The following is a 23,320-nucleotide window of genomic DNA, read 5'->3' as shown; positions in this document are numbered from 1 at the left end:
GGGCGTAGGCCTTGTGATACTGAAAGATCAAATTTTCATGCATATTTTACTACCAACTTAAGCATTTCTAATAATGTTATTGATAAGCAAAACCCGATTACTGTTTTGGCGAGTTTCAAAGACATTTAGAAAGTCATCAGCCGGCTTCACAGCGACCTACAAACCTCATAATATTTTTTTTCATTGTAGACGGTAGACGGTTCAGGTTAGGAGAGACGGGCGTCAGAATAAGTCCCCCTCCCGTAAAAGGTGAGGTGATGCGTGAATAGCGTGATGGTCGAGCTATTTTATGAAGGGGTCGCCCTTACCTTATAAGGCTCGATGTAGCGCACCCCACTCCTGTGTAGTATATAATGCATCCGGAGCTCTCGCTAGAAATCCGGTAATTTTGGTTGCCATGGGTTACGTTTGACTAGTACTATTGAATAATGAATAACAGTCAATTTAAATATGTTCATCAAGTTGGTCACACAAAAGAGATACAAATGCATGTATAATATATAAATGTTGTTCCAGTTGTATTTATAAGTCAAATTTCAAAAATAGTTCGAAGCAGCTTGCAAAACTATTTGCCCCATGAGGTGGTTCGGATTCAAAAACTGTTTTGTAAATTCTCTTAAGGCGATACAAACTCGACGTTCTTTAATATCACGGCGCAACACACAATGAAGCCACTGGTAACGGGCTGAACCATAAATCATCACTAACGACCTTGCCGGTTGTGGAATTCTAACACAGATGTCAGGAATCTCTTCAGTTTTAGGGAGCTCTATATCAACATCTTGTAAATTATATTTTTCAACACCTCCATGGTATTTAGTCATCGTAAGAACGCTGTCGCCAGCTAAATTGAGGGTCACAATACGTTCACCCCTACAATGAAAAAAAAAGTTAAACTTTACCAACACCCAATAATGAATTATTTTAGCTGCTTACCAAACCCAGCAGTCATCTATGTGTGGCTCAATGGAGGCACCTCTTTCTGGATCATATTCTAAACTACATTGTTCAATAGTATGATAATCCTTCAGAAGAGGAACACTTTCAATCCTGTCATGAAATATTTGAGAAAAGCTGGGGACTCCTTTAAAACTACCAAGTTGTAGTTTTCTCTTCTTAAAATTGGTTTTTGGTCCAAAGTTCTAAAATAATCATAATTATCATATGCTCAACTATAGCTCATTAAGCAAAGGAAGATAATGTACCTGCTTACGTCTTCCACTAACAGAATACTCCCAAGGAATAGAGTCAAATGAACTCATGAGTTTAACCATTTCTTCTTCACTGAAAAAATCTTGCTGTTAATCATAGATTAAATTTAGAAGATTTGTTGAACAATGTATAGAAGCTGAATTTTACCTGAATGTAAATTCCAGGAAACTCAATTGGTTCACCACAATGGTTTGGATGATGTGTTGGATCAAAGTCCCAGCCTGGCCAGGCTAAATTACAAGCTGGGCAAAACACGTATGATTGAATCCCCTGAAATTATAGAATTGATTTATCAAAATGAAACTTAAAAAGAAGTAGGCACATTTTAATATACTTTTTCTTCCAGCGACTCTGCTGTAAATGAGTCATCCTTAAAAGGTGATAGATTAAATTCCTTTTCACATAGCAAGCAAGAGCGGTACCCTTTGCATCCACAAGGACGTGGTTTACCTGACATCGTTTATAGTTTTTATTAGCAAAACGTTTACTTCCGAACTTTTTTAACTGTCAACAAAAGTTTGACGCAAACGAAAATTAAGGAACACATGACAAAAAAATTCGTCTGCTGACTGGTTGAAGTTTCCAGCGTTGAAGTTTGATTTTATGTTACATTCTTCTTTTTCTAATAATAACTTGCGATCTAATAAGATGATTGTTGGCACAAATTTTTTTCCTTTTTTATTTTTTTGTCTTTTTAAATTCAAAATTCATGAAATAACAAGAGCGTTTTGGGTCGTACACACCCATAAGATTGCAGCGCCGCCACTACGGTTTTCGGTCGTGGACTTGATATTTGATAACTGTCACTCTGTTTTTTGATTATTTTCATCTTCTTCAAACTCTTGTTTATATTATCTTCATACAATGTCTGCTGAGTCAATTAAAAATCCTGGCGGGGTAATAGTTATTTTTTTCTTAATGTTTTCGTGCGATTTGTTTATTGTCTAAATGAAACACGAATGATACTTAAACATGTACTCTCTTATTGAAACAGTTTACCAACCCGGAAATGCCGGGATACGTAGGGTTCGCTAATTTGCCTAACCAAGTTCACAGAAAATCTGTTAAAAAAGGGTTTGAGTTTACTCTGATGGTTGTCGGTAATGACAAAGCAATTGTATTTCATGTCATCAACTCTAAAGATTTTTATTTTGAATCCATTAGGAGAAACTGGGCTTGGCAAGTCAACACTAGTCAACAGTTTATTCTTGACTGATCTTTATCCTGAACGAAATATTCCATCAGCTGGAGGTTGGTGCTTAGAATTTAGCTAGAAAATGCTTCAACAGACATAATAGAATAATTTTTTCACAGAACGCACAAAGCAGACAGTCAAAATTGATGCTTCTACTGTGGAAATTGAAGAAAGGGGAGTCAAGCTCCGCCTTACAGTGGTTGATACACCTGGATTTGGAGATGCTATTGATAATACAGATTGGTAATGAAGAGAATCACATTTTAAGGCCCATTTATTGATTTAATTGAACATTGTCTTAATTTTGTTTAGCTTCAGATCAATAATTCAGTATATTGATGACCAATTTGAGCGTTTCCTGCGCGATGAGAGTGGGTTAAACCGCCGTAACATAGTCGATAACCGGGTCCATTGCTGTTTCTACTTCATTTCTCCATATGGACATGGGTATGATAGATTCCACTAGATTTCACAGAATGTATTGGCTAATCTTTTCAAAAAATAGACTGAAACCCCTTGATACGCAATTTATGAAAATGCTGCATCACAAAGTCAACATCGTGCCTGTAATCGCTAAAGCCGACATGCTTACAAAGAAAGAAATTGCTCGGTTGAAGAAAAGGGTAAAATTGTGACCCACCATTTAGATTTATTAAAAACTTGTTTAACTAAAAAATCATTAGGTCATGGAAGAAATTGAGGCAAACGGAATTCGTATTTACCCACTTCCCGATTGCGATTCGGATGAAGACGAAGACTACAAAGAGCAAGTTCGTCAGCTTAAAGATGCTGTGCCATTTGCTGTGTGTGGGGCCAATACGTTGATTGAAGTTAAGGGCCGAAAGGTCCGTGGACGGCAGTATCCATGGGGTGTCGTTGAAGTTGAAAATCCTGAACACTGCGATTTCATTAAACTCCGAACGATGCTGATGTAACTTGTTTGACTCGTCAAAGATCGAAAATCTTGCATTGAACTAACGTTTAATTCTTTCATTATTCAGTCAACAGCTACAAGATTTACAGGAAGTAACGCAAGATGTTCACTATGAGAACTACCGATCAGAACGTCTTGCTAAAGGTGTAGCTTCGAATCGAAAAACCGCTGGGCCAACCAATTCCACCGCGCCATCGGCTGCTCCGGAGCAGATTAGTGAGAAAGAAAAAATACTTCAGGTTAGTAACTATTATGTTATTAATAGACACTGGAAATAGTGTTTCGACCATTTGTATCATTGTTCTCACAGGAAAAAGAGGCGGAGCTACGACGTATGCAACAGATGTTGGCTCAAATGCAAGCACAAATGCAACAACAACAACCTCAATAGCACTGTGCGTCGTCTTTAACAGCAATTTTCAGTTGTCACTTAAACCAAAAGGAATTCTTCTCTACTGTTTTGACTGTTTATTCAGCTTTTATTGCTGTTTCAACACCCTTGGCACTCACACCTTCCAATGTGAAGATCTTAGGTTTCCTCGATAAAATCCCATTCAAGTGCCAACATTTAACAAATTCGCTGTGCTTCATTATTTGGTCACTTCACTAGTAATTTTCCTCATTTGCGTACATTCGAATTTTTCTTCCATGTAGGGCAAATTAAGCCCAGATGCGCCTCGAATATCCTACCCAATCATTTTCTTTTTAGTGTCTCGGTACTGGTCGCAGTATTTCAATATACAATTTTTTCAGACTCTTGGTTCCTTTTTTCCCTCAAAAATTTTTATTTTTCTTAGTTTTCTAGAAGTGAAGCCAAACCTTTATGAATGGAAGTCTTTTTAATTTTCATATAATGCGCCAACAAACTTCTTTCCCGCTCAACTTAAAACGTTTCTCAAAGAGCCATCTACCGACGCGAATCAAAAGCTGGAAGTGCTGAAGCAAGATGCCAAAAATCCAAAATGGTGATTAGTTACCTTGTACCAATGGAGCAAGATGGTAAACGTAACTAAAGGAATTCTGGTAATAATTGTGGTAAAACTTATAATTGCCACTTGATTTATTTTATCTTTATATTTGAAGTATGGTATTTTAACTGACTTCAATCGCTAGTGAAATTGACTGTGCTGGTAAAAATTTCTAGTCAGAAAGAAAGCACAAAATGTTCGATCGGTCTATCCCGTGTAAATAGTCATAGATTTCAAAATTAACAAATTAATCTCAGGTGGCAACTTATAATGGTTTACCTTTTCTTTACATGGTGCTTAATTGTTAAAATTATACTTGAATTTGTATTATTACCCATAGGTTGAATGTGATGCTGCTATGAAACAATTGCTTCTTCATTTAGACGAGACACATGCTCTAGGCAACAAATTCATAGTTCAAGATTTGGATGAAACTCACGTTTTCATTGTAAAATTTAAAAAATACTTCTATTTTCTCATATTTTGTATTTTTATCTTTTTGACATTTTCTCTGTTAGGCACCTGAATATCTGGAAGTTTTGCAGTCTAGAATTGATGATTTGATGGACAGGATCAGTTTTCCTTTGGCAGAAAGAGAAATTGAGTAAATTATCTATCATCATGAATTCATCTCAGAGAGAGTCAGCCCGTCAGAAGGATGCCAATTCCAGAAGGGTTTTGGATGAGGCAGCTCGTAGGAGAAGAGCAAGGAAAGCATTGGAAGCACTTGAGCAAGATAATTTTCATGATGACCCTCATGCCAATTTAGGTATTTTTGTAAGTTGGCTAGTTTTCAGATCTTTCATTAATTCTGGATATTTATGCAGTTCTAAGCAAAAAGATCCCCAAGTTTGAAGAGTCTCTTGATGGTAAACAAACAAGAAGAAGGAAATCTAAAAATTTCGAAATTTTCAAACAACGGTATTTTGTTTAATATTAATTGCTGAAACGAAGTGTAATTCTATTGAAGTAATTTCTCCTCTTTTACAGGTTTCGAAAATCCTTTGCACAGCTGTTGGAGGAAGAACAGGTTAATCGCCCAGAGCCCCCAAATTATGTTTCAGCTCAAGTTCCCCCATCTAAGTTTCCTGAACGTCATTTTTGTGCTGTTTGTGGATTTACTTGTAGTTACACCTGTTTATCTTGTGGCGCTAGGTACTGTAGCGTCAAATGCTTAGGTACACATCAAGACACTCGGTGCTTGAAGTGGACCGCCTAATAATATTCCATTGCTTTCTTACTTGTCATCTCATCAATAAACCCTTTTCGATTATACTTTTTCTTATTAAGTGAACAAATAAATCAGCGTTCCTCTAACTATGATTAAAGTGTATTAAAATGCTCGTATAAAAATCCTTCTGATTTTGGGCAAATTATAATATGGAGCAACAGCACAAACTACATGAAGCTCGGTAGTCCTAGAAAATTTCATTTGCTAAAGCCTGAAGGCTTGATTATTAAGGAGGTAGGGGGCGGTGCACGTGTTGGGGAAGAGGGTTGAAAAGACAGTCACAACAAATACTTAGAAAAATCGCACGAGGCGACGAAATACATAAGCCTATAAATGACCTTGATAGTACGTCTGAATAACGCTAAAGAAACTCGATCCCTTTTTATCAGATCGAATGGTTTTTCCTTTTCTTCCCATCCCTCTTGCACTTGCGTCCCATTAGTCGCATCAGGCGCATTTATTCTAGTATATATATTCGTCGAGATCTCGTTTCTTCATTCAGTCATTGTGTTCCGTCGTCTTGAGTGGATCTCTCCAGAGTTCCAGCGTCTACGGTATACAATTAGCGTGAGTTTGTTTTATTTAATACAATAAGGTAATAGAAATTGATTGATGTTTAATTAAGCTGTGTATAAATAAGTTGTATTAGAGTACTTTGTTTTAGTTTCTGGAGTTGCAATTAGAGTTAAATAACTGAGAATTTATTAAATAAGAAATTGTTTCACTGTGGAGTGTTGATAAGTGAGAAATTAGTCATAAAAGTTAACAGTATGGTTATGCTATTTATTCGTATTTATTACGATGTTTATTTTTTAAGTGATCATGCATCATAAATATCATCTTAAAGGGAAAAGAAGCAAGGGCAAGCAAACACCACCAACACCAGCAGCACCAAACTTCAAGAAGATGGTTCATTCTGACATCCCACAAACCCCAGAGTTCATCTCTCGAGTTGCCAATCTTCCTGTTATTCACTCTGCTATTGACTATGCTTCTGATGCATACATCAAAGCCAAGGTAAAATTTTCAAGTAATATTATATGTGTCTATCTATGTGATCTTGATTCTTACATGTATAATATAATTGCAGGATTACAGCCCGTCGCTGATCAAAAAGACATGGTCTACCGCCGAAGATACTATAAACTATGCTGCTAGTTGTGTTTTGCCGATCGTTCAAACAACGTTTGAAAAACCTATTCACGCTGTGGATACGTTGGCCTGCAAAACTCTCAACAAAGTAGAGGAAACGTTACCAGTTGTCACTAAGACTCCAGAAGAGGTATCTTTTTTAGTGCAGTTACACAGTCATTGTAAAGATAATCATGTATTTAATTTAATTGTGTTTAATTATTTACAGATCATGACAAATACTCGTTCATATGTCAGCGACAAACTGCAACCGGTACAAACAGGTGTTTCGTCTGCCGTCAACTTGGTTTCCGGAGCAACGGATAAGCTGCTAAACAACCGTCTCGCCCGTCTCACGCTCCATACCGCGGAATTTACCGTGGCCACTGTTCACGAATGTATCGACTACATCATCCCGCCGATCACTAAAGAAAACATTTCTGATGAATGTAAGCATTATCTGAAATAATTTTGTTCCCATTTAAAATGATTTTAATGCCTGCGCCAATGTCTCAGGTCACGTAATTCCTCCCGAACCATCCGGACAAATTATGTGGACCATTCGCAGAAGCTTTGATGCTGCTTTCAAAATTCAGAATCGTCTCTTATCCCGTGCCCAGCGAAGTCTTCACGATCAAGCTCGTAACGCACTTGTTGCTGTTGGTGGTCTTGTAGATCTTCTTGGATGGGTAATTTTTAAATATTTAACTCAAGTCTTTATGGTTTGATGTTTTATTAATTGGTATATTATTTAATAACAGGTTCAATTGAATTGGCAAGAGCTGATGCAGAGAAATGTAACTGACAAGTTACATGAACTTGCTAATTATTATCGTGGTTCGGTTGATGGCGAAAAGAAAGGTCCAATCAACTGGTTCGATGACGTGGTCTTTCTGACTAGCTATTTCACTAATCGATGTGTGGAATACATCCGTGGCACTATCAGTGCTATGACTGGACTTCTGGAATCCCAGCCCGTCTTGGCTCTTCGCCTTCAACTCTCCATTGCCTTGGCTGTTACACTCGACTTTGCTACCAACGTCATCCGAGTAATTTGTTTTCTCTTATCTTTGAAAACGCGACTGTTGCTTTAACGGGGTCATTTCTTGTTTATTTCTAGACGTTGACATCTGATAACATCTTGGCAAAAGCTGACAAGTTTCTTCAGACTGAATTCCCTTTCGTTCTCAACGCCCTGGAGACGGCCAAAAATATGGTAGTCCCCCCTAAGGTAGTCCATAATTAGCCCAGATAAATTTCTTGTGACGAGTGTGTTTAAACGTTGATTTGTATATTTAGGAAAAAACACAGTAGGTATCCTCAATAACGTTGAATCTCCTTACCCGACGACGAGACCATTTCACGGCGCCAAATATGCGTTGGTTTGGTTCAAACCCCGCGGTATCCTTAAAGCATGTTTATTTTTTTGCGCTTTTTTCTCTATAAAAGTTCCGAGTGGTTTATAATATCATTTTGGTGGTTGGGTTTTAAGCTTAATTACTTTTATATTCCCCTCGTTTTCTTTTTACTTACCTCAAATGTTTTTTTTTTCTTCTTTTGGTAGTCTTCTAGCTGTTCTCATGTTCAATGGGTTGAGCATCAATTGGGGATGCAATAAACTATTATACATACTTAATCAGACATTCTTTTACTGTTGATGCGAAAACATTATCTAGCAAGATTTTTTATTTGATTGAATGATTTGTGGACATAGCGTAGGACACGAATTAGATGTGTTAAGCTTCTCCTAAAGGTCCAACGCACCTTTATTTAGATTTTTTGATAGCCGGACAATTTAGACAGTGTGACAATGTTGACCTAGTAAAATATCTACGTAACAAAAAAACAGGATGTGTATTCTTGCCCAGGTGCAACACGCATGTTATTAGGATAATGGAAAATCCCTTCTTTCTACAGTTGCTCACTACACGATGCGTGTTTTGTTAAACATTGTATTATGAAACGTTTCATAAGATACTTACTAGAATGTTTTGATTCGTGTAACTGGTTTTCTGCCGATAAATAGTTACAATCTGTTTCGAATCAAATGACGCAATTGTATCGAGACGGTGAATTCCGATTGTCTCTAAACCTAGACAAGCAACCATACGACACAGGTAAAACATTTAAGGTAGAATTTAAAATGTTCTTATAATCCATTCGCATTTGTTTCATTTATATTAAGTATAGTTCGTGATGGATTAATAGCCAGAGAAATGTACACAAAAGTCCGGATTTTATGTTGGGTCATGACCACCCCGAAAAACCACTGGAGAAAAGCGCGTCACATCAAGAACACCTGGGGAAATCGGTGCAATAGACTAATCTTCATAAGCACGGAAACAGGTGGTTTTTGTTTCTTTCATGTAAATTTGTAGCGAAGAATTAATTCATTTGTAAAAGGATAAAGACAATAGGCTACCTACCGTTAAAGTTCCTACGCTTGAAGGTTACGATACCTTATGGGGGAAGACCAGAGAAGCCTTTCGTTATATCTATCAACATCATCTTCACGAAGCTGAATGGTTTCTCAAAGCTGATGACGATTCGTAAGGAATTCATTCCCCCCCCCCCTCAAACTTTATGGTCTAAAGTTCTAATTTCAATAATAATATTTATTTTGAATGATTCTGGTCTAAAGGTTTGTCATTTTAGAGAACCTACGCTTTTATTTGTCGAATTTCAACACCTCAGATCCTTTTTATTTTGGTCACAAGTTCAAAGCTTACATAAAAAGTGGCTACATGCAGGGCGGATCGGGTAACGGAAACATCATCGTATTTCTTTACACCAGTGTTACGTCATTTATTAATCATGAACACGCAGGTTACGTGCTGAGCAAAGAAGCCCTGCGGAGGTTTGTTGAAATTGGTTTAGAAAACCCAGTGAAATGCACCGATACTGAATGGCCAGAAGATGTTCAAATCGGTAGTTGGATATCTAATATTCCTTCGTCCTAATTGTTTATGTCTGAAATGAATAATGTATTTTCAAAAAACAGGTATCTGTATGGAGAATTTGGATTGCAAAGGTATGGACACCAGGGATTCCTATGGCAGAGATAGGTTCTTAACCATTTCCTTAGAGACACATTTAACTTTGGGGATAGTGGATGATACTTGGTTATGGGAAATGCATCCTTCCTTTTACCCCGTTCAAAAGGTGTACTCATTCTAAAATTTAATCCTTTAGTGTTATTTATTTTTATGTTTTCCTTCAGGGATTTGACTGCTGTTCGGATACTGCTATTGGCTTCCATCAGATGACTCCCAATCAAATGTATCTCTATTACTATCTTATTTATCGCGTTAATGCATATGGTATCCAAGACATTCGGACAGAAATTCAATCCAAGCCACAACATTCGCCGGATGTAAACTTACAAGTAAAGGCTAAAAGCTATAACGAATCTTCATTTACGTTTTTTTACTACTTCTTATGTTATAAACTATTTCAGGCTTTGCCATTTTCCGGCCCATCTACCTCTGACCTAATCTGGACGAAGCATCTGAAAAAGCGAGAGAAATTGGAATTAGAGAAATACCCTCAATCTGAATCGGCGACATCCTCGCTATCGGAAAATCTGCAAAGAAGATAATAAAATATTGCGTTTTCCGTATCGAGCACTTATAATATATAAAATAAAAATATATATATAAATAAAATCAATCACTATCAAATCGTGTAATTCTTCAGACAAGGGATATAGTCTTAAATCAAGTAGCAGATGACATGGAGACGAAATTTTGAATTGAGTGATGTATAAGACTTGTGCCATTTCTGAGATCTTGATGAACAGACATGAGAAGGAATCACCTTTTAATTTCTGTTTTTGGGAACAATTGTAGCTTCCCCTCTTTCAGGCGGAACGGACCTTGTTTGAAGAGTTCCGGTGGAAGTTCCCGGGTGGAGTTCTAGTTCCGGTGGAGATTTACCATCAGGTGCGGCACGGACGGCACGGATAAAGGATGCATCTGCATTCATTTCAGCAAACTGCGGATTCAGGGACGACGAACAGCATTCGATGTGTTTGTTGCATTCTTCTATCGAGGCTCGATTAACTTGATCAACGCATATCATGCCGATTGCAGAGGCCACAATTAAAACAACAGCTGTTATGATTATCAAACCCTCGAATGAAATTCTCGTTTTAGTCGAAGCCATTTTGAAGGAATCGAATCGTGGAATGTAAATCATTGTTCTGACCAGCCGCTTCTTATTGCTTTCAGTGGGTACAGCTCGGCGCAGCTCGGCTTGCAAGTCCATTTTGGCACTTTACGTCGTAATTTTTCTTAGAAACAAATGGGTTTCATGCTTTAAAAGTTATAAATTTTAATCGGAATTTATTTTTCAATTTTTGTTCACGTACTAGTTATAAAAAATTATGTATGGGATTTTAAATTTTAAAAGAAAAAAGAAATGATGAAAGGCTTGTTACGTCATAATCTCATCCCCGTCGTTCATCGTCTGTTTAGAATTGTATCGTCGTCAAGCAGAATTGTAAATTATTATTCATGTATTTATATATATTTATTAAGCGTGATTTAAAATATATTTGTGAAACCTAATGAGACAATCTTAAGGCTCAGATGAAACACAATACACATCCATGAAAACCATGAGTTAATTTGAATAATTTCTTCTTTTGTCATAATTTGTCAGTTCGTGAATAATCGCTGGAAAAAATACTTGTTTTTAAATTTTTTTTTGTACGAGATATTTTGGTTTCATTAATTTATGTTTTTTTTTTTTTTTTTAAATTAAAATACCCGCGCGTAAATATTCCCAACAGTTTGGCAATGCTGTTCCTCAAAACGGAGGTTTGGGAAGAGGAAATCAGTCTCTTCAGTTTAGGCGCTCAATGTAGCACGTTGCGAATCGTATTCAAATGAGAGACTGCTTGGGAAAAACCAATAGCGAGTTGGTGATTAAGCCATGAAGGTGCGAATAAGGAAGCACAACATTTTGTTCATGCATATGTTGTTCTCCACCTGACGATTTTCCTCTTGTTGTCTGACTCTTTCGTTGTTCTAAACTGGCTAACAAAAACTTTAGAGTTTTAATCAACAAGCAGGTAAGCAGGTTACACTTTCATCCAAAACCCTGACTAAATATTGGTTAGTTTGATCAGAAAATACCTCACCAAACTAGTTGTGTGTGTTGAAGTGTGATTGGTCAAGGTGATGTCATTGCTTGAATGCTATTATGCTAAAACTGAAGTTGAGCTTTCGCTGCCTACTGTTGTGGAAAACTCACTGAACACAAACAATTCTGGTGATTCATAAATATATGTCTAGATGAATATATTTAAATTTTTTTTCTCTTATAATTTCAGTAGACTATTCTTGAACTACTACTATGGTCGCTCAGATATTGACAGAATAATGGGCCCAAATAAATTTTCGTCCAAGCCACAGCAGTGATACTACATTTCATCATTAATTCATCAACTCTTCCATGTCATCAATTCATTGCCAAGAAGACAACACAAAGGTAGGAACATAAAAAAACATTCTTTTCCCCAATTTTCCTCGTTATTGTTACAGCCTCATTTGCAAAGATAGTTTTTTTTTAGAATCCTATGTTAATTTCTGGGATTTTCATCGTTCGTTTGAGTGTTTTTCGTTCGTGAAATCTATGACGTTTATTTCTCGTTCGGTTCAACACAGACAGATAATTTTTTATGGGAAGTACGAGGATAGGCCAATTGAATTCACTTGTTCAGAATAATCTATTTTTTGCGATAGGTCTTGCTCAGAAGTCCTAAAAAGCCTAAAATACGTAAGCCGACAATCATAGCAACCAAGCACCAAATGTCTCGGCCAAAGTAGTCCTGAAATATGAAAACGAGTAATTAGTATGACAATTAACGTATATAAAAGTGTTATATACATTAATTAATTTTTAATTACCGGGTTAAATTGAAATTGTGCTAAAATGGCCTCCCCGGTGCACACTTCACCTGGGCAGCCCGTGTCGTTAAAGGTGACGCCAGACCATTGATTGATCGAAAGTGCCTCATTGCCGTACATGAACCAAGAGATATAGCGCATCCAGTCAAAGTAGACTGGTACATCCTCGTTCGACAAAAAGAATCCTCCAAACAACAGCAGAGGAATAACTAGTGCAGGTGCTATAGCGAGAGCAATGTCAGTCGTGCCAGCAATGCACGAGACCATAAAACCTAAAGAACAGACATGTCGAAAAGAATTGAGTAAATTGAGTAGTCGTAATTTTTTTTTTTTTAGATTTTTACCGAATGCAGAAGCTACGTTAGCGACAAGAATGATGATCCCGCTGGCGATAAAAAACCTGTCGGCAGCAGGATTTAATCCAATAGCAAAGTAGGGTATTGATATGAAAATGAAGGGCAGAATAATGAACAATGGGAGGTCGGCAAAAGATTTGGAAATGAAATAAACGTCCGTCCGGTACATTCCGTTGAAATGTTCGCGCAGAAATATCGGCAGTTCAGCGGTTATCGCCTGTGAGGAGAGTTCCACAAAGAATATCAAATCACCTCTGTGTTACGTAATTTGCAGTAATATTATTAACTTACATTGACGACTCCAAAGACGTTTGAGAAAGTCATGTTGGTGAGGAATATGAAGAGAGCACCTTGAATGTTGCGAACGTCAGAGAGTTGGAGTGATTGCCCTTGGTAAATTGCTGCGATGAGAGCTGAAATGAACTGTTATGCGAGTGTTAAAAAGTCTAAAATTTAAACTGGGGTTGACAGTAAAACTTACAATAGTTTGGATAATCTTGACTCTTATAACCACTGGTTCCCTGAATACTGAAATAACGGACCGCCAAAATACGGCCCTCAGTTGAGCGATCCAGGAAGCCTTGTATGGAGTCCGGTTAACTTTTACTTCAGCCAATTCAAATTCTTGACTTTCGGTGGAATTCAGTGAACGATTGGCCTGGGCAATTTTTAAAATTTGTTGACCCGCTTCCGATGAACTGTAAGCATCACAAATCTCCCTGTTTTTCTTTTTGGATTCCTCTTCCTGACCAGGGACCGTGGCCAGGATGTGAATGTAAAAATCGGCAGGATTGTAGTTGGGTGGGCATGACAATCCTTTCAAGGCGAAAAATGAAAGAGCGTCACTGGCCGGGCCGAGAAAGGCCGTTCTACCGTCAGCCATTAAAAGAATTCGATCGAACATGGCAAACACTTCCGATGACGGTTGGTGGATCGTGCACACCACAGTCTTGCCCGTGTCTGCAATATTTTTCAAGACCTGCCAATTTTACATTTGATTTAAATTTCTTTTCTCAAAATTCGTTTTGAATTGATTTACCTGAACGATGTTTTGTGCCATGTAAGAATCGAGACCAGACGTGGGTTCGTCACAAAACATCAACGAAGGATTGGTCAATACCTTTTTAATTTTTTGAAAGATTGTTAGAGAATTTACATTTGAAAACAAATTTAACTTTTAAAAAATACCTCCGAGGCGAATGCCAGTCGTTTCCTCTCACCTCCCGAAATGCCTTTGACTCCTCTTTCTGGATTGCCTATAACTGTGTTTTGACACTTTTTCAGTCCTAGCTCGTTAATCACTTCATCTACACGAATCATTCGTTCATTGTAACTCAAATGTTTCTCCATTCGCAATAAGGCCTGAAATGTGAAAGACAAATTGTTCATTTTTGTTTTCTTTCTCCTCTTCACTTGTTTAACTGTGTTTACCTGGAACTCTAGATGCTCCTTGACAGTAAGCGTAGGGATGAACAGGTCGTCTTGCTGTACATAGCCTGAAATGCGGGCTAGGGTATCCGTGTTTACTTTGGCGCCATTGAGGTTTCTTTCACCCGACACTTTCAATTGTCCTGTGTTTCTGAAAGTCAGACAATTGAGCAGAGTGGTTTTGCCAGCTCCGCTGGCTCCCATGATAGCCAAAAATTCGCCAGGGCGAACACATCCGGTGACTAATTTTTCGAATGGAGACAATCAAATTATCTTGGTTATTTTATTGTTCTTTCAGAAAAATGTTACTACTACATACCATTGTCCAGAATTCGTTTCTGAGTTGGTGGCAAACGCTTGAAGCAATTTCCCTGTTTCTTTTCTAGGTAAACTTCAATATTTTCCCACGAATATGTCACGGGTTGTGACGCTTTCATTGAGAATTTAAAGTCCCCCTTTCCGCTTCCAAGGCTCGATTTCCTGCTGGATGTTCCATTCTCTCCCTAAATAAATTAAACATTTGTATATTATTTTTTTATTATTTGCAGAAGATTTCTCGACATCGAAATTTCTTTCTTTGGAACTAGTACTTTTTGTAAATCTAGAATTGAATAACCTACCGTTTCTTTGTCGAACCCAAGATTAACAAAAGTTGCGTTTAGGGAATGCTGATCTTTGGCTTTTTCGGAATGTAACTCCATTGCTTGTTGTGTAAGTTTGGCTTGAGACCAACCTCAAATTGACATCAAGCTACTTTGCTCTATAGAATGCAATTGACTTAATGTCGTGTCGAGGTTTAATCTTTTTATACAAAAATCACAAGCGAGTGATTGCCAGACATGTTGCGTAATGAATATTTTCAATCGCTTATCTTGCGGCTATTACGTATTGGCCGCACAATGCCTTATCTTTCCAACCGTTGACAGAGATGACTAGCTATTTTATACTGAACGAGGGTGTCTGAATGATCACATTTTCGCTTAAAAGTTCATTTGAATAAAGGTTTAATTGTTTATTAAAGTATATTTTGATTAGTACAGGATTAATTGTACTGAACGCCATCGAACTAAAATTCACCACCTTTATACTGTAGAATTCCGATACAATTTGTTTTTAAATTTTGCGATAGCATTTTATTCTTTTTGAAGCATTTCATTCTTTTAAGCATCAATTTGTCTATTTAAAAAACTGAGAGTAGAGAATGTATTTAAAAAAGTAAAATGTAAATGGGAGAATTCGGGTGGACTCTATAGTCAAAGAGATGCGACGTATGACTTGAAATAAAATTGCGTTCCATTAAAAAATTTTGCAATTAAACATTTAATTTTTGCGGTAAGTCTTGCTCAAAAGGGCAAAGAAGGCTACAAGGCGGAAACCGACAATTAATCCGCACAATCCTCCAATGTCACGGTAGAAAAAGTTCTGAAATGAAAAAAAAAAAAAAAATGAAAAGGACTCATTGACAATCGTGTAAAATCAATCGAATACTTACCGGATTGAAGTCGAAATTCTCCAAGATTTTCTCCCCAGTGCAGACCCCTCTTGGACAGATGGTATCGTTGAAGGTGACACCAGACCATTGGTTGATGGAAAGTGCTTCATTTCCGTACATGAACCAAGAGATGTAGCGCATCCATTCAAAGTAGAAAGGGACAGCTCCGTTTTGCAGAAAGAAGCCACCGAAAAGCAACAAGGGAATGATAAGGGGAGCGGCCATAGCTAGGGCGATTTGTGTCGATCCAGCCATGCAGGAGATCATGTAGCCTGTGCGCCAATTTGTAAAAAGGATTATTTCTCGATTACGTAATCATGCCGAAAGCTTTTCTTTTTTTCACCGAATGACGTCGCTACATTAGCGACAAGAATAACAATCCCACAAGCGATGAAGAATTGTTCGGCACCCGGATTCAATCCGATAATGAAGTACGGGATCGTGACGAAGACGAAAGGGAAGACTATGTAAACGGGCAAATCAGCGAGCGTTTTACACAGGAAGTAGATATCCGTTCGGTACATCCCGTTGAAATGTTCGCGCAAGAATATCGGCAGTTCACTGGTTATTACCTGGTCAGAAAATAATTAAATGGGATGTAAGAGAACCGTAATGTAAAAAAATAAAAAATAAAATGAAATAAAAATGTAGGACTCACATTGACGACTCCAAAGACGTTTTGAAAGGTCATATTGGTGAGGAAAATGAAAAGAGCACCTTGGATATTGCGTACGTTATCGTATTGAAGTGTCTGTCCTTGGTAGATTAGAGCAATGAGCACTGAAATGAACTGCATTTGAAGGGGAAAAAAGTGCGTTAATTGATTTCGTCTTACATGAATGCCACATATTGAAATTACAATGGTCTGGAATGCTTTGACTCTCAAGACGGCTGGTTCTCTGAGCACAGAAAGTAAAGACCTCCAAAAGACGGCCCTGAATTGAGCGAACCAGGAAGCCTTGTAAGGGGATCTTTTGACTTTCACGTCATCTAGCTGAAATTCTTGACTTTCAGTTAAATTGAACGAACGATTTGCTTTGACAATTTCAAGGATTTGTTGACCGGCTGTTGAAACCACATAGGCATCACATATCTCCCTGCTTTTCTTTTTGGATTCCACTTCCTGACCAGGAATCGTGGCCAGGGTGTGGATGTAATAATCGGCAGGATTGTAGTTGGGTGGGCAAGGTAATCCCTGGGCGGAGAAAAAGGAAAGAGCGTCGCCAACGGGTCCCAGGAAGGCCGTTCTTCCTTCGGCCATCAAAAGAATCCGATCGAACAAGGCAAACACTTCCGATGACGGTTGGTGGATCGTGCACACCACAGTCTTGCCAGTTGACGCAATATTTTTCAAGACCTACCAATTTTACATTTGATAAAAATGTCTTTTCTCAAAATTCGCTTTGAATGGATTTACCTGAACGATGTTTTGTGCCATGTAAGAATCGAGTCCAGACGTGGGTTCGTCACAAAACATCAACGAGGGATTGGTCAAAACCTTTTTGTATTTTTTGAAAGAAAAGCATTTGTTAGAGAATTTACATTTGAAAACAAATTTAACTTTTAAAAAATACCTCCGATGCGAATGCCAGTCGTTTCCTTTCACCTCCAGAAATACCTTTGATGCCTCTCTCTGGATTTCCAATGACTGTATTTTCACACTTGGAAAGCCCTAATTCATGAATTACTTGGCCAACACGAATCATTCTTTCGGCGTAAGTCAGATGTTTGTCCATTCTCAACAGTGCCTAAAATCAAAGTACTCTATTAGCTTTGGTTTACTCATTGTCTTTTGTCGCTGACTAACCTGGAACTGTAGATGTTCTTTGACTTTGAGAGTAGGAATAAATAAATCGTCTTGTTGAACGTAGCCGGAAATGCGGGCCAATGTATCGGTGTTGACCACTTCGCCATTGAGATATCTGTCTCCGGAAATTTTGAGTTTGCCCGTGTTCCTGAAGGTCAGACAATTGAGAAGAGTGGTTTTTCCCGCACCACTTGCTCCCATGATAGCCAGGAACTCACCAGGACGAACACATCCAGTGACTAATTGTTCAAAGAAAGAAAGACGTCATTATTTTATACGGTAGACGTAATGTATCCAGAAGGAAATAATTGAATACCATTGTCAAGGATCCGTTTCTGAACTGGTGCGGAACGTTTGAAACAATTTCCCTGACTTGTTTCCAAGTAAATTTCAATATTTTCCCATGAATAAGTCGCTGGAGGAGATGTTGTAAAAGAAACGGTAAAGTCATCTTTGCCGTTGCTATGCAGCTTGTTTGATCTCGATCGTGATTCCACCCCCTATATAAATGATTGTTTTTTTTTAAACAAGTAAGGATTGCTAACTGGCCAAATTTGTGATGTAGAAGTGATTTAATTTGCATTAACTAATAGGAAGTTTGAGTTCAGGATTTTTTTCCCCCTCATTTGCATTACTTACCTAACTTGTGCCAAGCTTACGTAACAAGGGCTTTGCAGTAAGTCAGTAATGCGAGTTAGCTTTTATGATGAAAGTCGGCATTTGAAATTGATTTTACTTTTTTGGTCATGATGACAATGCACTACGGTATCTGGTACAAGTAAACATCTGCAGGGTCAAAATTTTTCCAAAGCCAAGTGTGATAACGCAAACAACTTGTCGGTAATAAGTTTCAACATTCAGATAATAACTTTGGTCGTAAACGGTTTGGCTTGTAAAAATTTTTAAACTGTCCTTTCAAAATTATACAAAAACAAGGTTTCATACAATTGGTTAATACCTACTCCTTTTATGCTTGCTAATCCAAAAAACGGTAATCATTAGGTAATAACTTACTGCGATCGATGAATAGCCAGTACGACGAGACGTCTGGATTAAGCGCTGCTTTTCCTTGTGAAGAGACATGGTTGATGTCTCCAATTCTTTCTTCTTCTATCGCACAAATACTTTTGCATAAAACTCGTTATTAATTTAAAAAAAAACGATATTTCTAATAAAAATGGCTGACAGAATCCTCGTTAAAGGGGGTGAACTGAAAATCAAACACACGTACGATCACTGACTGCTGTAAAAAATAAAATAAAATGTAACCGAGCTGTCCTCGGCGATACTCGTTAGGTGAATGACTTGTACGGCTGTCTGGAAAAGAGTCTTTCATAGACACAAATGGCGAGATGAAACCCTCTAAGCGTTTAAAACCCTGCCAGACAGTCTTTTGTTTTCTTCCGTCTTGTTTTACTTTGTTGGCTGCAATTTACACGGCTTCGCGCCATCCGCTCGACATGTTGGTATTAATTCACAAAGGAGATAATATACTACTATAGTTCAGTAGATTTGATATTCTGTGTTGTGACGAGTGGCAAGTGCTGCCATATCAATAGTGTCAATATTGATGTGTCACACAACCCGAAACTTAATTTGCCTAAACAAAATAACGGGTTGATGTCTTTTTTGACGCCAGTGCAGACGTTTTGGTTTTTTTTTAATCTTATCGTTCATTAGCGGATTGATAAGAGTTCATCCTTTTTCGGTCCTTTTTTTATTCTTTTTAAGAACAAAAATTAAACTTAACTTTAACAATGCTGTGCATTCAATTGTGCTAGTAAATTACAACAACGGACTTGAAAGTAATACATGTTCTCGCTGCTGGTATACAAGGGGGGATGTCATGAAACGAACGAGATTTGGTTTGATAATTTGATCGAGATTTTCTTGCGAGAGATACGAGATTCGACCGCTAATTTTTGCGATAGGTTTTCTTCAATAATGCTGAGAAGGCAAGGATCCGAAATCCGACTATGAGGGCGAAGAGACAGCCAATGTTGCGATAAAAATTGTCCTGTAATGTCAAATACGAGATTTAAAAAAAACGAGCCTGAAATGGTGTTCATTTAAATGTCGCATTATTACCGGGTTGAAGTCGAATTGTTTCAAAATGTATTCTTCTGTACAGACGTGATCGGGACAAGGAGAGCGTGTGTCGTTGAAACTGATTCCGTTCCACTGGTTGATCGAGAGAGCTTCATTAGCGTACATGAACCAGGAGATGTAGCGAAGCCAATCGAAGTAGACGGGCACAGAACCATTGCGGAGAAAGAAACCGCCAAAGAGCAGCAACGGGATGATGAATGGTGGGCCTAGCGCAAGTGCAACTCGGGTGGAGCTGGTCAGGCAAGAGATCATGTAACCTATCAGCAAATGAAAAGATATACGTATGTTGCGTCAGAAATATTTAGAGCAAAAGTGTTTTTCTTACCGAAAGATGTGGCCACGTTGGCTAAGAGAATGACTATACCGCAGGCGATAAAGAACCTTCCGACATCGGGATTCAATCCTATGGCGTAATAGGGAATGGCAACGAAAAGGAAAGGGAAAAATATGTAGACGGGGATATCGGCCGTAGTCTTGCACAGAAAGTAAACGTCAGTTCGATACATTCCGTTGAAGTGTTCTCTTAGAAAAACGGGCAGTTCCAAAGTAATATCCTGCATTAAACCGAATCGAATCATTTCTTTCCATAATAGCTTATCCTTTTTTTGAAATATGTCGACTTACATTAATGACTCCAAAGACACTCTGGAACGTCATGTTGGTAAGAAACACGAAGAGAGCTCCTTGGTAGTTTCGGATATTCTGGAATTCAAGGGTCTGCCCTTGAAAGATGAGTGCAATCAAAGTTGCAATGAACTGCAAAAATTCCCAAAAATCAGACGGTTACGTAGTTGGAGCAAATGGGGATTGAGAAAAATTTCAATTACAATAGTCTGGAATGCTTTGACTTTCAAAACTGCCGGTTCCCTTCTGATCGACAGGAAAGATCTCCACATGACAGCCCTCAACTGCGCAAACCACGAGGCTTTATAAGGCGAACGCTGAATTTTTACTGGTTCGAGATCAAGTTCTTGCGATCTGGACGATTTGATTGAACGATTGGCAATAACCATTTCTTGGACCAAATTTCCTGACTCGGACGAATTGTAAGCATCACAAATCTCCTTGCTTTTCTTTTTGGATTCGACTTCCTGACCAGGAATCGTGGCCAGGGTGTGGATGTAATAATCGGCAGGATTGTAGTTGGGTGGGCAAGGCAATCCCTGGGCGGAGAAAAAAGAAAGAGCGTCGCCAACGGGGCCCAGGAAGGCCGTTCTGCCTTCGGCCATCAAAAGAATCCGATCGAACAAGGCAAAAACTTCCGATGACGGTTGATGGATCGTGCACACCACGGTCTTGCCTTTTGACGCAATATTTTTCAATACCTGCCAATTGTACATTTTGTTTAAATTTCTTTTCTCAAAATTCGTTTTGAATGGATTTACCTGGACGATGTTTTGTGCCATGTAAGAATCGAGACCAGACGTGGGTTCGTCACAAAACATCAACGAAGGATTGGTCAATACCTTTTTAATTTTTTAAAAGAAAATCAATTGTAAGAAAATTTACATTTGAAAATAAATTTTATTTGTTTTGTTTTACCTCTGAAGCGAATGCCAGTCGTTTCCTTTCACCTCCCGAAATGCCTTTGATTCCTCTTTCTGGATGACCGATTCTGGCATTAGAACATTTGCTAAGCCCTAGTTCCCCCATGACTTCATCTACACGAATCATACGTTCTTGATACGTCAAATGTTTATCCATCCGCAACAATGCCTATAATTACAATCGAAATTTTGAAAAAACTTTAAATTATTTCTTTTAATGAGTCGAAATAAACCTGAAAACGAAGATGTTCCTGGACGGTTAGGGTTGAAATGAAGAGATCATCTTGTTGAACGTAACCGGAAATACGTGCTAGGGTATCTATGTTGACTTTTGCACCGTTGAGATATCTCTCGCCCGATATTTTGAGTTTGCCCGAGTTTCTGAAAGTCAGACAATTGAGCAGAGTGGTTTTACCAGCTCCACTCGCTCCCATGATGGCCAGAAACTCGCCAGGACGGACAATTCCCGTGACTAAATTCAATGACAACTTTTGTTATACGTCCTGCGAATAGTTAATTGACTATTTTGACAATGCTCACCATCATCCAATATTTTCTTTTGAATGGGCGGAGATTTTTTGCACAGTCTTGTGAGGCAGTTGCCCGGCGTAGTCTCGTGAAAGACGGTTATATTCTCCCACGAGTAAGTCACCGGTTGCGATGAGAACGATGACGACACGGTGAGCACCTCATCTGTCCCATTTTTCCTCAGCTCCGGCTGTTGGCTTGTCGGCACTGCCTTGTATTCGCTTTCCTGGAAATGAAAACAGATGAATTAACGTATAGTTTCGATTGAACCCTCGATTGTTTTCGAAATTTTTACACGAAAAGAAGCTCGCTGGCTTTGTTGATTGAAAGCCAAAAGTAGAGGTTTTTTCTCGCCTTTAGAGCTCATCTTTCAACTACTGAATTACTTAACCAGCCATCAACGAATGACCTCAATGAAAACGAAAGTTGAAGCTGCTGGACAATATTTGTTTTGTGCCCTGTCATCATACAAATAGCCCCTTGTTGTATTCCGAGAAGAAATTGAACGATAACATACGCGAATAATCTATGGAGAATTACATTAAGAAACAGAGGCGGACATGTGCGGCTTATCTGGAAACAGATAGTGTGTCAAAGCTTTTCTCTCTTTGGAGGTTATTAACACAAATGACGGGGTCAATAAGCCCTTTGCTGTAAATTCGAGTATATCTCATAAAGATATTTTTATTTTATTTTTTTATTCTTTCAAGATTCGAGCCAAGGGCATTCAGCGATAAAATCAATTCGCACTTTTTGGTTGACAGTAATCGATGTCATTGTGGCGGTGGGAAATTTCCTCCTTCTTTAAAAATTCAAACTTGGCGGTTATTGATTGCGCAAGGAAAAGCGGCGTTGCCTATTTTGACAGTTGATCGGTGATGACGTCAAGCTTTAATGGGAACGAAATAAAAAAAAAGAAAGAGGCCTTGGCTCGAATGCATGACTGGCTGATTCTCCATCTTGGTCTCTTTGACAAAATGTTAGAAATGGTGGCCGTGTGTGCCTACTGTCGGTATTTCCTACTTTTTAAGTGTTTCTGTTCGCCTCGACGACACAACCGAGGCTGATTTAAACGAAATGCGATTCAATGTTACTCACCCACACATTCAGCTCCATTTGTTATGCGAAATTTAAGTCGAATTGGTAGGCAAATTCCTGGTGTACCGGGTGGAGTTGTGCACCTGACTCTGAGCCTTGGAGCTGCTGATTTAAACACAGCGAAGCCTCAGCTCGGTTACTAGCTGCTCACTGGTGTTTGTTTAGATCGTTGGCTTGGCATCCGGCTGTTACGTCTGCTATGTAACAACACATGAGGCTGGATTCGTCGTGTGGTGTAGAGGGGGGAAAGGGAAATCACCGATCGTTCGCCCTCTCTTTTTTGCCGATGGCAATACCGGTACCCCCACCTTTAGGGATCTTTACAGACCAAAGAAAGAGGAGGGGGATGTTAGGTAACAGCACGAATTATTA

The 23,320-nt window shown here is 38.5% G+C and overlaps 8 protein-coding genes across 11 annotated transcripts; 4 read left to right on the top strand and 4 right to left on the bottom strand.

Annotated features, from left to right (window-relative positions):
* Positions 1-501: 501 nt before the first annotated feature.
* On the bottom strand, positions 502-1,795 carry LOC124311334 (alpha-ketoglutarate-dependent dioxygenase alkB homolog 4-like). The gene is made up of 5 exons (XM_046775780.1): positions 1,547-1,795; positions 1,360-1,482; positions 1,206-1,298; positions 937-1,142; positions 502-873 (listed from the first exon to the last, which is right to left on the bottom strand). The coding sequence occupies exons 1-5, from the start codon at positions 1,667-1,669 to the stop codon at positions 537-539; spliced, it is 882 nt and encodes a 293-aa protein (XP_046631736.1). The 5' UTR covers positions 1,670-1,795; the 3' UTR covers positions 502-536.
* A 163-nt stretch (positions 1,796-1,958) lies between these two features.
* Positions 1,959-5,584, top strand: LOC124311259 (septin-1-like). 2 transcript variants are annotated; one of them, XM_046775680.1, is made up of 11 exons: positions 1,959-2,109; positions 2,207-2,312; positions 2,377-2,463; positions 2,527-2,650; positions 2,720-2,854; positions 2,913-3,030; positions 3,091-3,338; positions 3,409-3,580; positions 4,946-5,078; positions 5,137-5,230; positions 5,300-5,584. In XM_046775680.1, the coding sequence occupies exons 1-11, from the start codon at positions 2,077-2,079 to the stop codon at positions 5,526-5,528; spliced, it is 1,479 nt and encodes a 492-aa protein (XP_046631636.1). In that variant the 5' UTR covers positions 1,959-2,076; the 3' UTR covers positions 5,529-5,584. The 2 variants fall into 2 exon arrangements, with proteins under 2 accessions (XP_046631636.1, XP_046631635.1); XM_046775679.1 differs by lacking the exons at positions 4,946-5,078; positions 5,137-5,230; positions 5,300-5,584 and adding an exon at positions 3,652-4,095.
* On the top strand, positions 4,268-4,968 carry LOC124311543 (general transcription factor IIH subunit 5-like). Its single transcript, XM_046776076.1, has 3 exons — positions 4,268-4,364; positions 4,650-4,757; positions 4,828-4,968. The coding sequence occupies exons 1-3, from the start codon at positions 4,338-4,340 to the stop codon at positions 4,915-4,917; spliced, it is 225 nt and encodes a 74-aa protein (XP_046632032.1). The 5' UTR covers positions 4,268-4,337; the 3' UTR covers positions 4,918-4,968.
* Positions 5,585-6,010: 426 nt separating the features above from the next.
* On the top strand, positions 6,011-8,307 carry LOC124311389 (perilipin-2-like). Its single transcript, XM_046775862.1, has 8 exons — positions 6,011-6,094; positions 6,358-6,557; positions 6,631-6,822; positions 6,901-7,120; positions 7,188-7,360; positions 7,433-7,720; positions 7,792-7,902; positions 7,971-8,307. Exons 2-8 carry the CDS (start codon positions 6,363-6,365, stop codon positions 7,983-7,985), a joined length of 1,194 nt encoding a protein of 397 aa, XP_046631818.1. The 5' UTR covers positions 6,011-6,094; positions 6,358-6,362; the 3' UTR covers positions 7,986-8,307.
* A 96-nt stretch (positions 8,308-8,403) lies between these two features.
* Positions 8,404-10,281, top strand: LOC124311255 (glycoprotein-N-acetylgalactosamine 3-beta-galactosyltransferase 1-like). 2 transcript variants are annotated; one of them, XM_046775674.1, is made up of 8 exons: positions 8,404-8,788; positions 8,862-9,017; positions 9,082-9,220; positions 9,313-9,431; positions 9,498-9,599; positions 9,673-9,833; positions 9,892-10,056; positions 10,129-10,281. In XM_046775674.1, the coding sequence occupies exons 1-8, from the start codon at positions 8,719-8,721 to the stop codon at positions 10,267-10,269; spliced, it is 1,053 nt and encodes a 350-aa protein (XP_046631630.1). In that variant the 5' UTR covers positions 8,404-8,718; the 3' UTR covers positions 10,270-10,281. The 2 variants fall into 2 exon arrangements, with proteins under 2 accessions (XP_046631630.1, XP_046631629.1); XM_046775673.1 differs by having other exon boundaries at positions 9,313-9,599; positions 9,892-10,050; positions 10,123-10,281.
* Positions 10,282-11,963: 1,682 nt separating this feature from the next.
* LOC124311021 (protein white-like) lies at positions 11,964-15,156 on the bottom strand. The gene is made up of 10 exons (XM_046775262.1): positions 14,988-15,156; positions 14,687-14,870; positions 14,371-14,609; positions 14,128-14,301; positions 13,979-14,059; positions 13,421-13,918; positions 13,231-13,362; positions 12,928-13,156; positions 12,584-12,855; positions 11,964-12,504 (listed from the first exon to the last, which is right to left on the bottom strand). Exons 1-10 carry the CDS (start codon positions 15,066-15,068, stop codon positions 12,403-12,405), a joined length of 1,992 nt encoding a protein of 663 aa, XP_046631218.1. The 5' UTR covers positions 15,069-15,156; the 3' UTR covers positions 11,964-12,402.
* Positions 15,157-15,553: 397 nt separating this feature from the next.
* LOC124311023 (protein white-like) lies at positions 15,554-19,063 on the bottom strand. Its single transcript, XM_046775265.1, has 10 exons — positions 18,681-19,063; positions 17,983-18,166; positions 17,667-17,905; positions 17,434-17,607; positions 17,277-17,357; positions 16,719-17,216; positions 16,518-16,649; positions 16,203-16,431; positions 15,860-16,131; positions 15,554-15,789 (listed from the first exon to the last, which is right to left on the bottom strand). Exons 1-10 carry the CDS (start codon positions 18,747-18,749, stop codon positions 15,688-15,690), a joined length of 1,980 nt encoding a protein of 659 aa, XP_046631221.1. The 5' UTR covers positions 18,750-19,063; the 3' UTR covers positions 15,554-15,687.
* Positions 19,064-19,366: 303 nt separating this feature from the next.
* LOC124311016 (protein white-like) lies at positions 19,367-23,262 on the bottom strand. Of its 2 annotated transcripts, none has more exons than XM_046775252.1 (10): positions 22,949-23,262; positions 21,863-22,076; positions 21,556-21,794; positions 21,318-21,491; positions 21,161-21,241; positions 20,603-21,100; positions 20,400-20,531; positions 20,101-20,329; positions 19,755-20,032; positions 19,367-19,683 (listed from the first exon to the last, which is right to left on the bottom strand). In XM_046775252.1, exons 1-10 carry the CDS (start codon positions 22,964-22,966, stop codon positions 19,582-19,584), a joined length of 1,965 nt encoding a protein of 654 aa, XP_046631208.1. In that variant the 5' UTR covers positions 22,967-23,262; the 3' UTR covers positions 19,367-19,581. The 2 variants fall into 2 exon arrangements, with proteins under 2 accessions (XP_046631208.1, XP_046631207.1); XM_046775251.1 differs by lacking the exon at positions 22,949-23,262 and adding an exon at positions 22,146-22,247.
* Between the last annotated feature and the right edge of the window lie 58 nt (positions 23,263-23,320).

The sequence above is a fragment of the Daphnia pulicaria genome, chromosome 8 (genome assembly GCF_021234035.1).
Source record: "Daphnia pulicaria isolate SC F1-1A chromosome 8, SC_F0-13Bv2, whole genome shotgun sequence".
NCBI classification, from domain to species: domain Eukaryota; kingdom Metazoa; phylum Arthropoda; class Branchiopoda; order Diplostraca; family Daphniidae; genus Daphnia; species Daphnia pulicaria.
This window is presented reverse-complemented; position numbering and strand designations above follow the sequence as displayed.

Coding starts and splice junctions, on each gene's coding strand:
- LOC124311023 (XM_046775265.1), bottom strand. CDS start 18,749: ATGTCTCTTCACAAGGAAAAGCAGCGCTTAATCCAGACGTCTCGTCGT. Junction 18,167..18,680: donor CTGGCTATTCATCGATCGCA/GTAAGTTATTAC, acceptor TCATTTATATAG/GGGGTGGAATCACGATCGAG. Junction 17,608..17,666: donor AAGAACATCTACAGTTCCAG/GTTAGTCAGCGA, acceptor CTTTGATTTTAG/GCACTGTTGAGAATGGACAA.
- LOC124311016 (XM_046775251.1), bottom strand. CDS start 22,217: ATGAGCTCTAAAGGCGAGAAAAAACCTCTACTTTTGGCTTTCAATCAA. Junction 21,101..21,160: donor TGGCACAAAACATCGTCCAG/GTAAATCCATTC, acceptor TACAATTGGCAG/GTATTGAAAAATATTGCGTC. Junction 19,684..19,754: donor AACAATTCGACTTCAACCCG/GTAATAATGCGA, acceptor TTGACATTACAG/GACAATTTTTATCGCAACAT.
- LOC124311389 (XM_046775862.1), top strand. CDS start 6,363: ATGCATCATAAATATCATCTTAAAGGGAAAAGAAGCAAGGGCAAGCAA. Junction 7,121..7,187: donor AGAAAACATTTCTGATGAAT/GTAAGCATTATC, acceptor CCAATGTCTCAG/GTCACGTAATTCCTCCCGAA. Junction 7,361..7,432: donor TTGTAGATCTTCTTGGATGG/GTAATTTTTAAA, acceptor ATTTAATAACAG/GTTCAATTGAATTGGCAAGA.
- LOC124311334 (XM_046775780.1), bottom strand. CDS start 1,669: ATGTCAGGTAAACCACGTCCTTGTGGATGCAAAGGGTACCGCTCTTGC. Junction 1,483..1,546: donor CAGAGTCGCTGGAAGAAAAA/GTATATTAAAAT, acceptor CTATAATTTCAG/GGGATTCAATCATACGTGTT. Junction 874..936: donor ATAGATGACTGCTGGGTTTG/GTAAGCAGCTAA, acceptor TTTTCATTGTAG/GGGTGAACGTATTGTGACCC.
- LOC124311543 (XM_046776076.1), top strand. CDS start 4,338: ATGGTAAACGTAACTAAAGGAATTCTG. Junction 4,365..4,649: donor ACGTAACTAAAGGAATTCTG/GTAATAATTGTG, acceptor TATTACCCATAG/GTTGAATGTGATGCTGCTAT. Junction 4,758..4,827: donor ATGAAACTCACGTTTTCATT/GTAAAATTTAAA, acceptor TTTCTCTGTTAG/GCACCTGAATATCTGGAAGT.
- LOC124311255 (XM_046775673.1), top strand. CDS start 8,719: ATGACGCAATTGTATCGAGACGGTGAATTCCGATTGTCTCTAAACCTA. Junction 9,018..9,081: donor CTTCATAAGCACGGAAACAG/GTGGTTTTTGTT, acceptor AAAAGGATAAAG/ACAATAGGCTACCTACCGTT. Junction 9,600..9,672: donor GCCAGAAGATGTTCAAATCG/GTAGTTGGATAT, acceptor TTCAAAAAACAG/GTATCTGTATGGAGAATTTG.
- LOC124311021 (XM_046775262.1), bottom strand. CDS start 15,068: ATGGAGTTACATTCCGAAAAAGCCAAAGATCAGCATTCCCTAAACGCA. Junction 14,060..14,127: donor GACTGGCATTCGCCTCGGAG/GTATTTTTTAAA, acceptor AAAATTAAAAAG/GTATTGACCAATCCTTCGTT. Junction 13,157..13,230: donor ACGTCTTTGGAGTCGTCAAT/GTAAGTTAATAA, acceptor CTCTCCTCACAG/GCGATAACCGCTGAACTGCC.
- LOC124311259 (XM_046775680.1), top strand. CDS start 2,077: ATGTCTGCTGAGTCAATTAAAAATCCTGGCGGG. Junction 2,651..2,719: donor GCTATTGATAATACAGATTG/GTAATGAAGAGA, acceptor AATTTTGTTTAG/CTTCAGATCAATAATTCAGT. Junction 5,079..5,136: donor TGACCCTCATGCCAATTTAG/GTATTTTTGTAA, acceptor ATATTTATGCAG/TTCTAAGCAAAAAGATCCCC.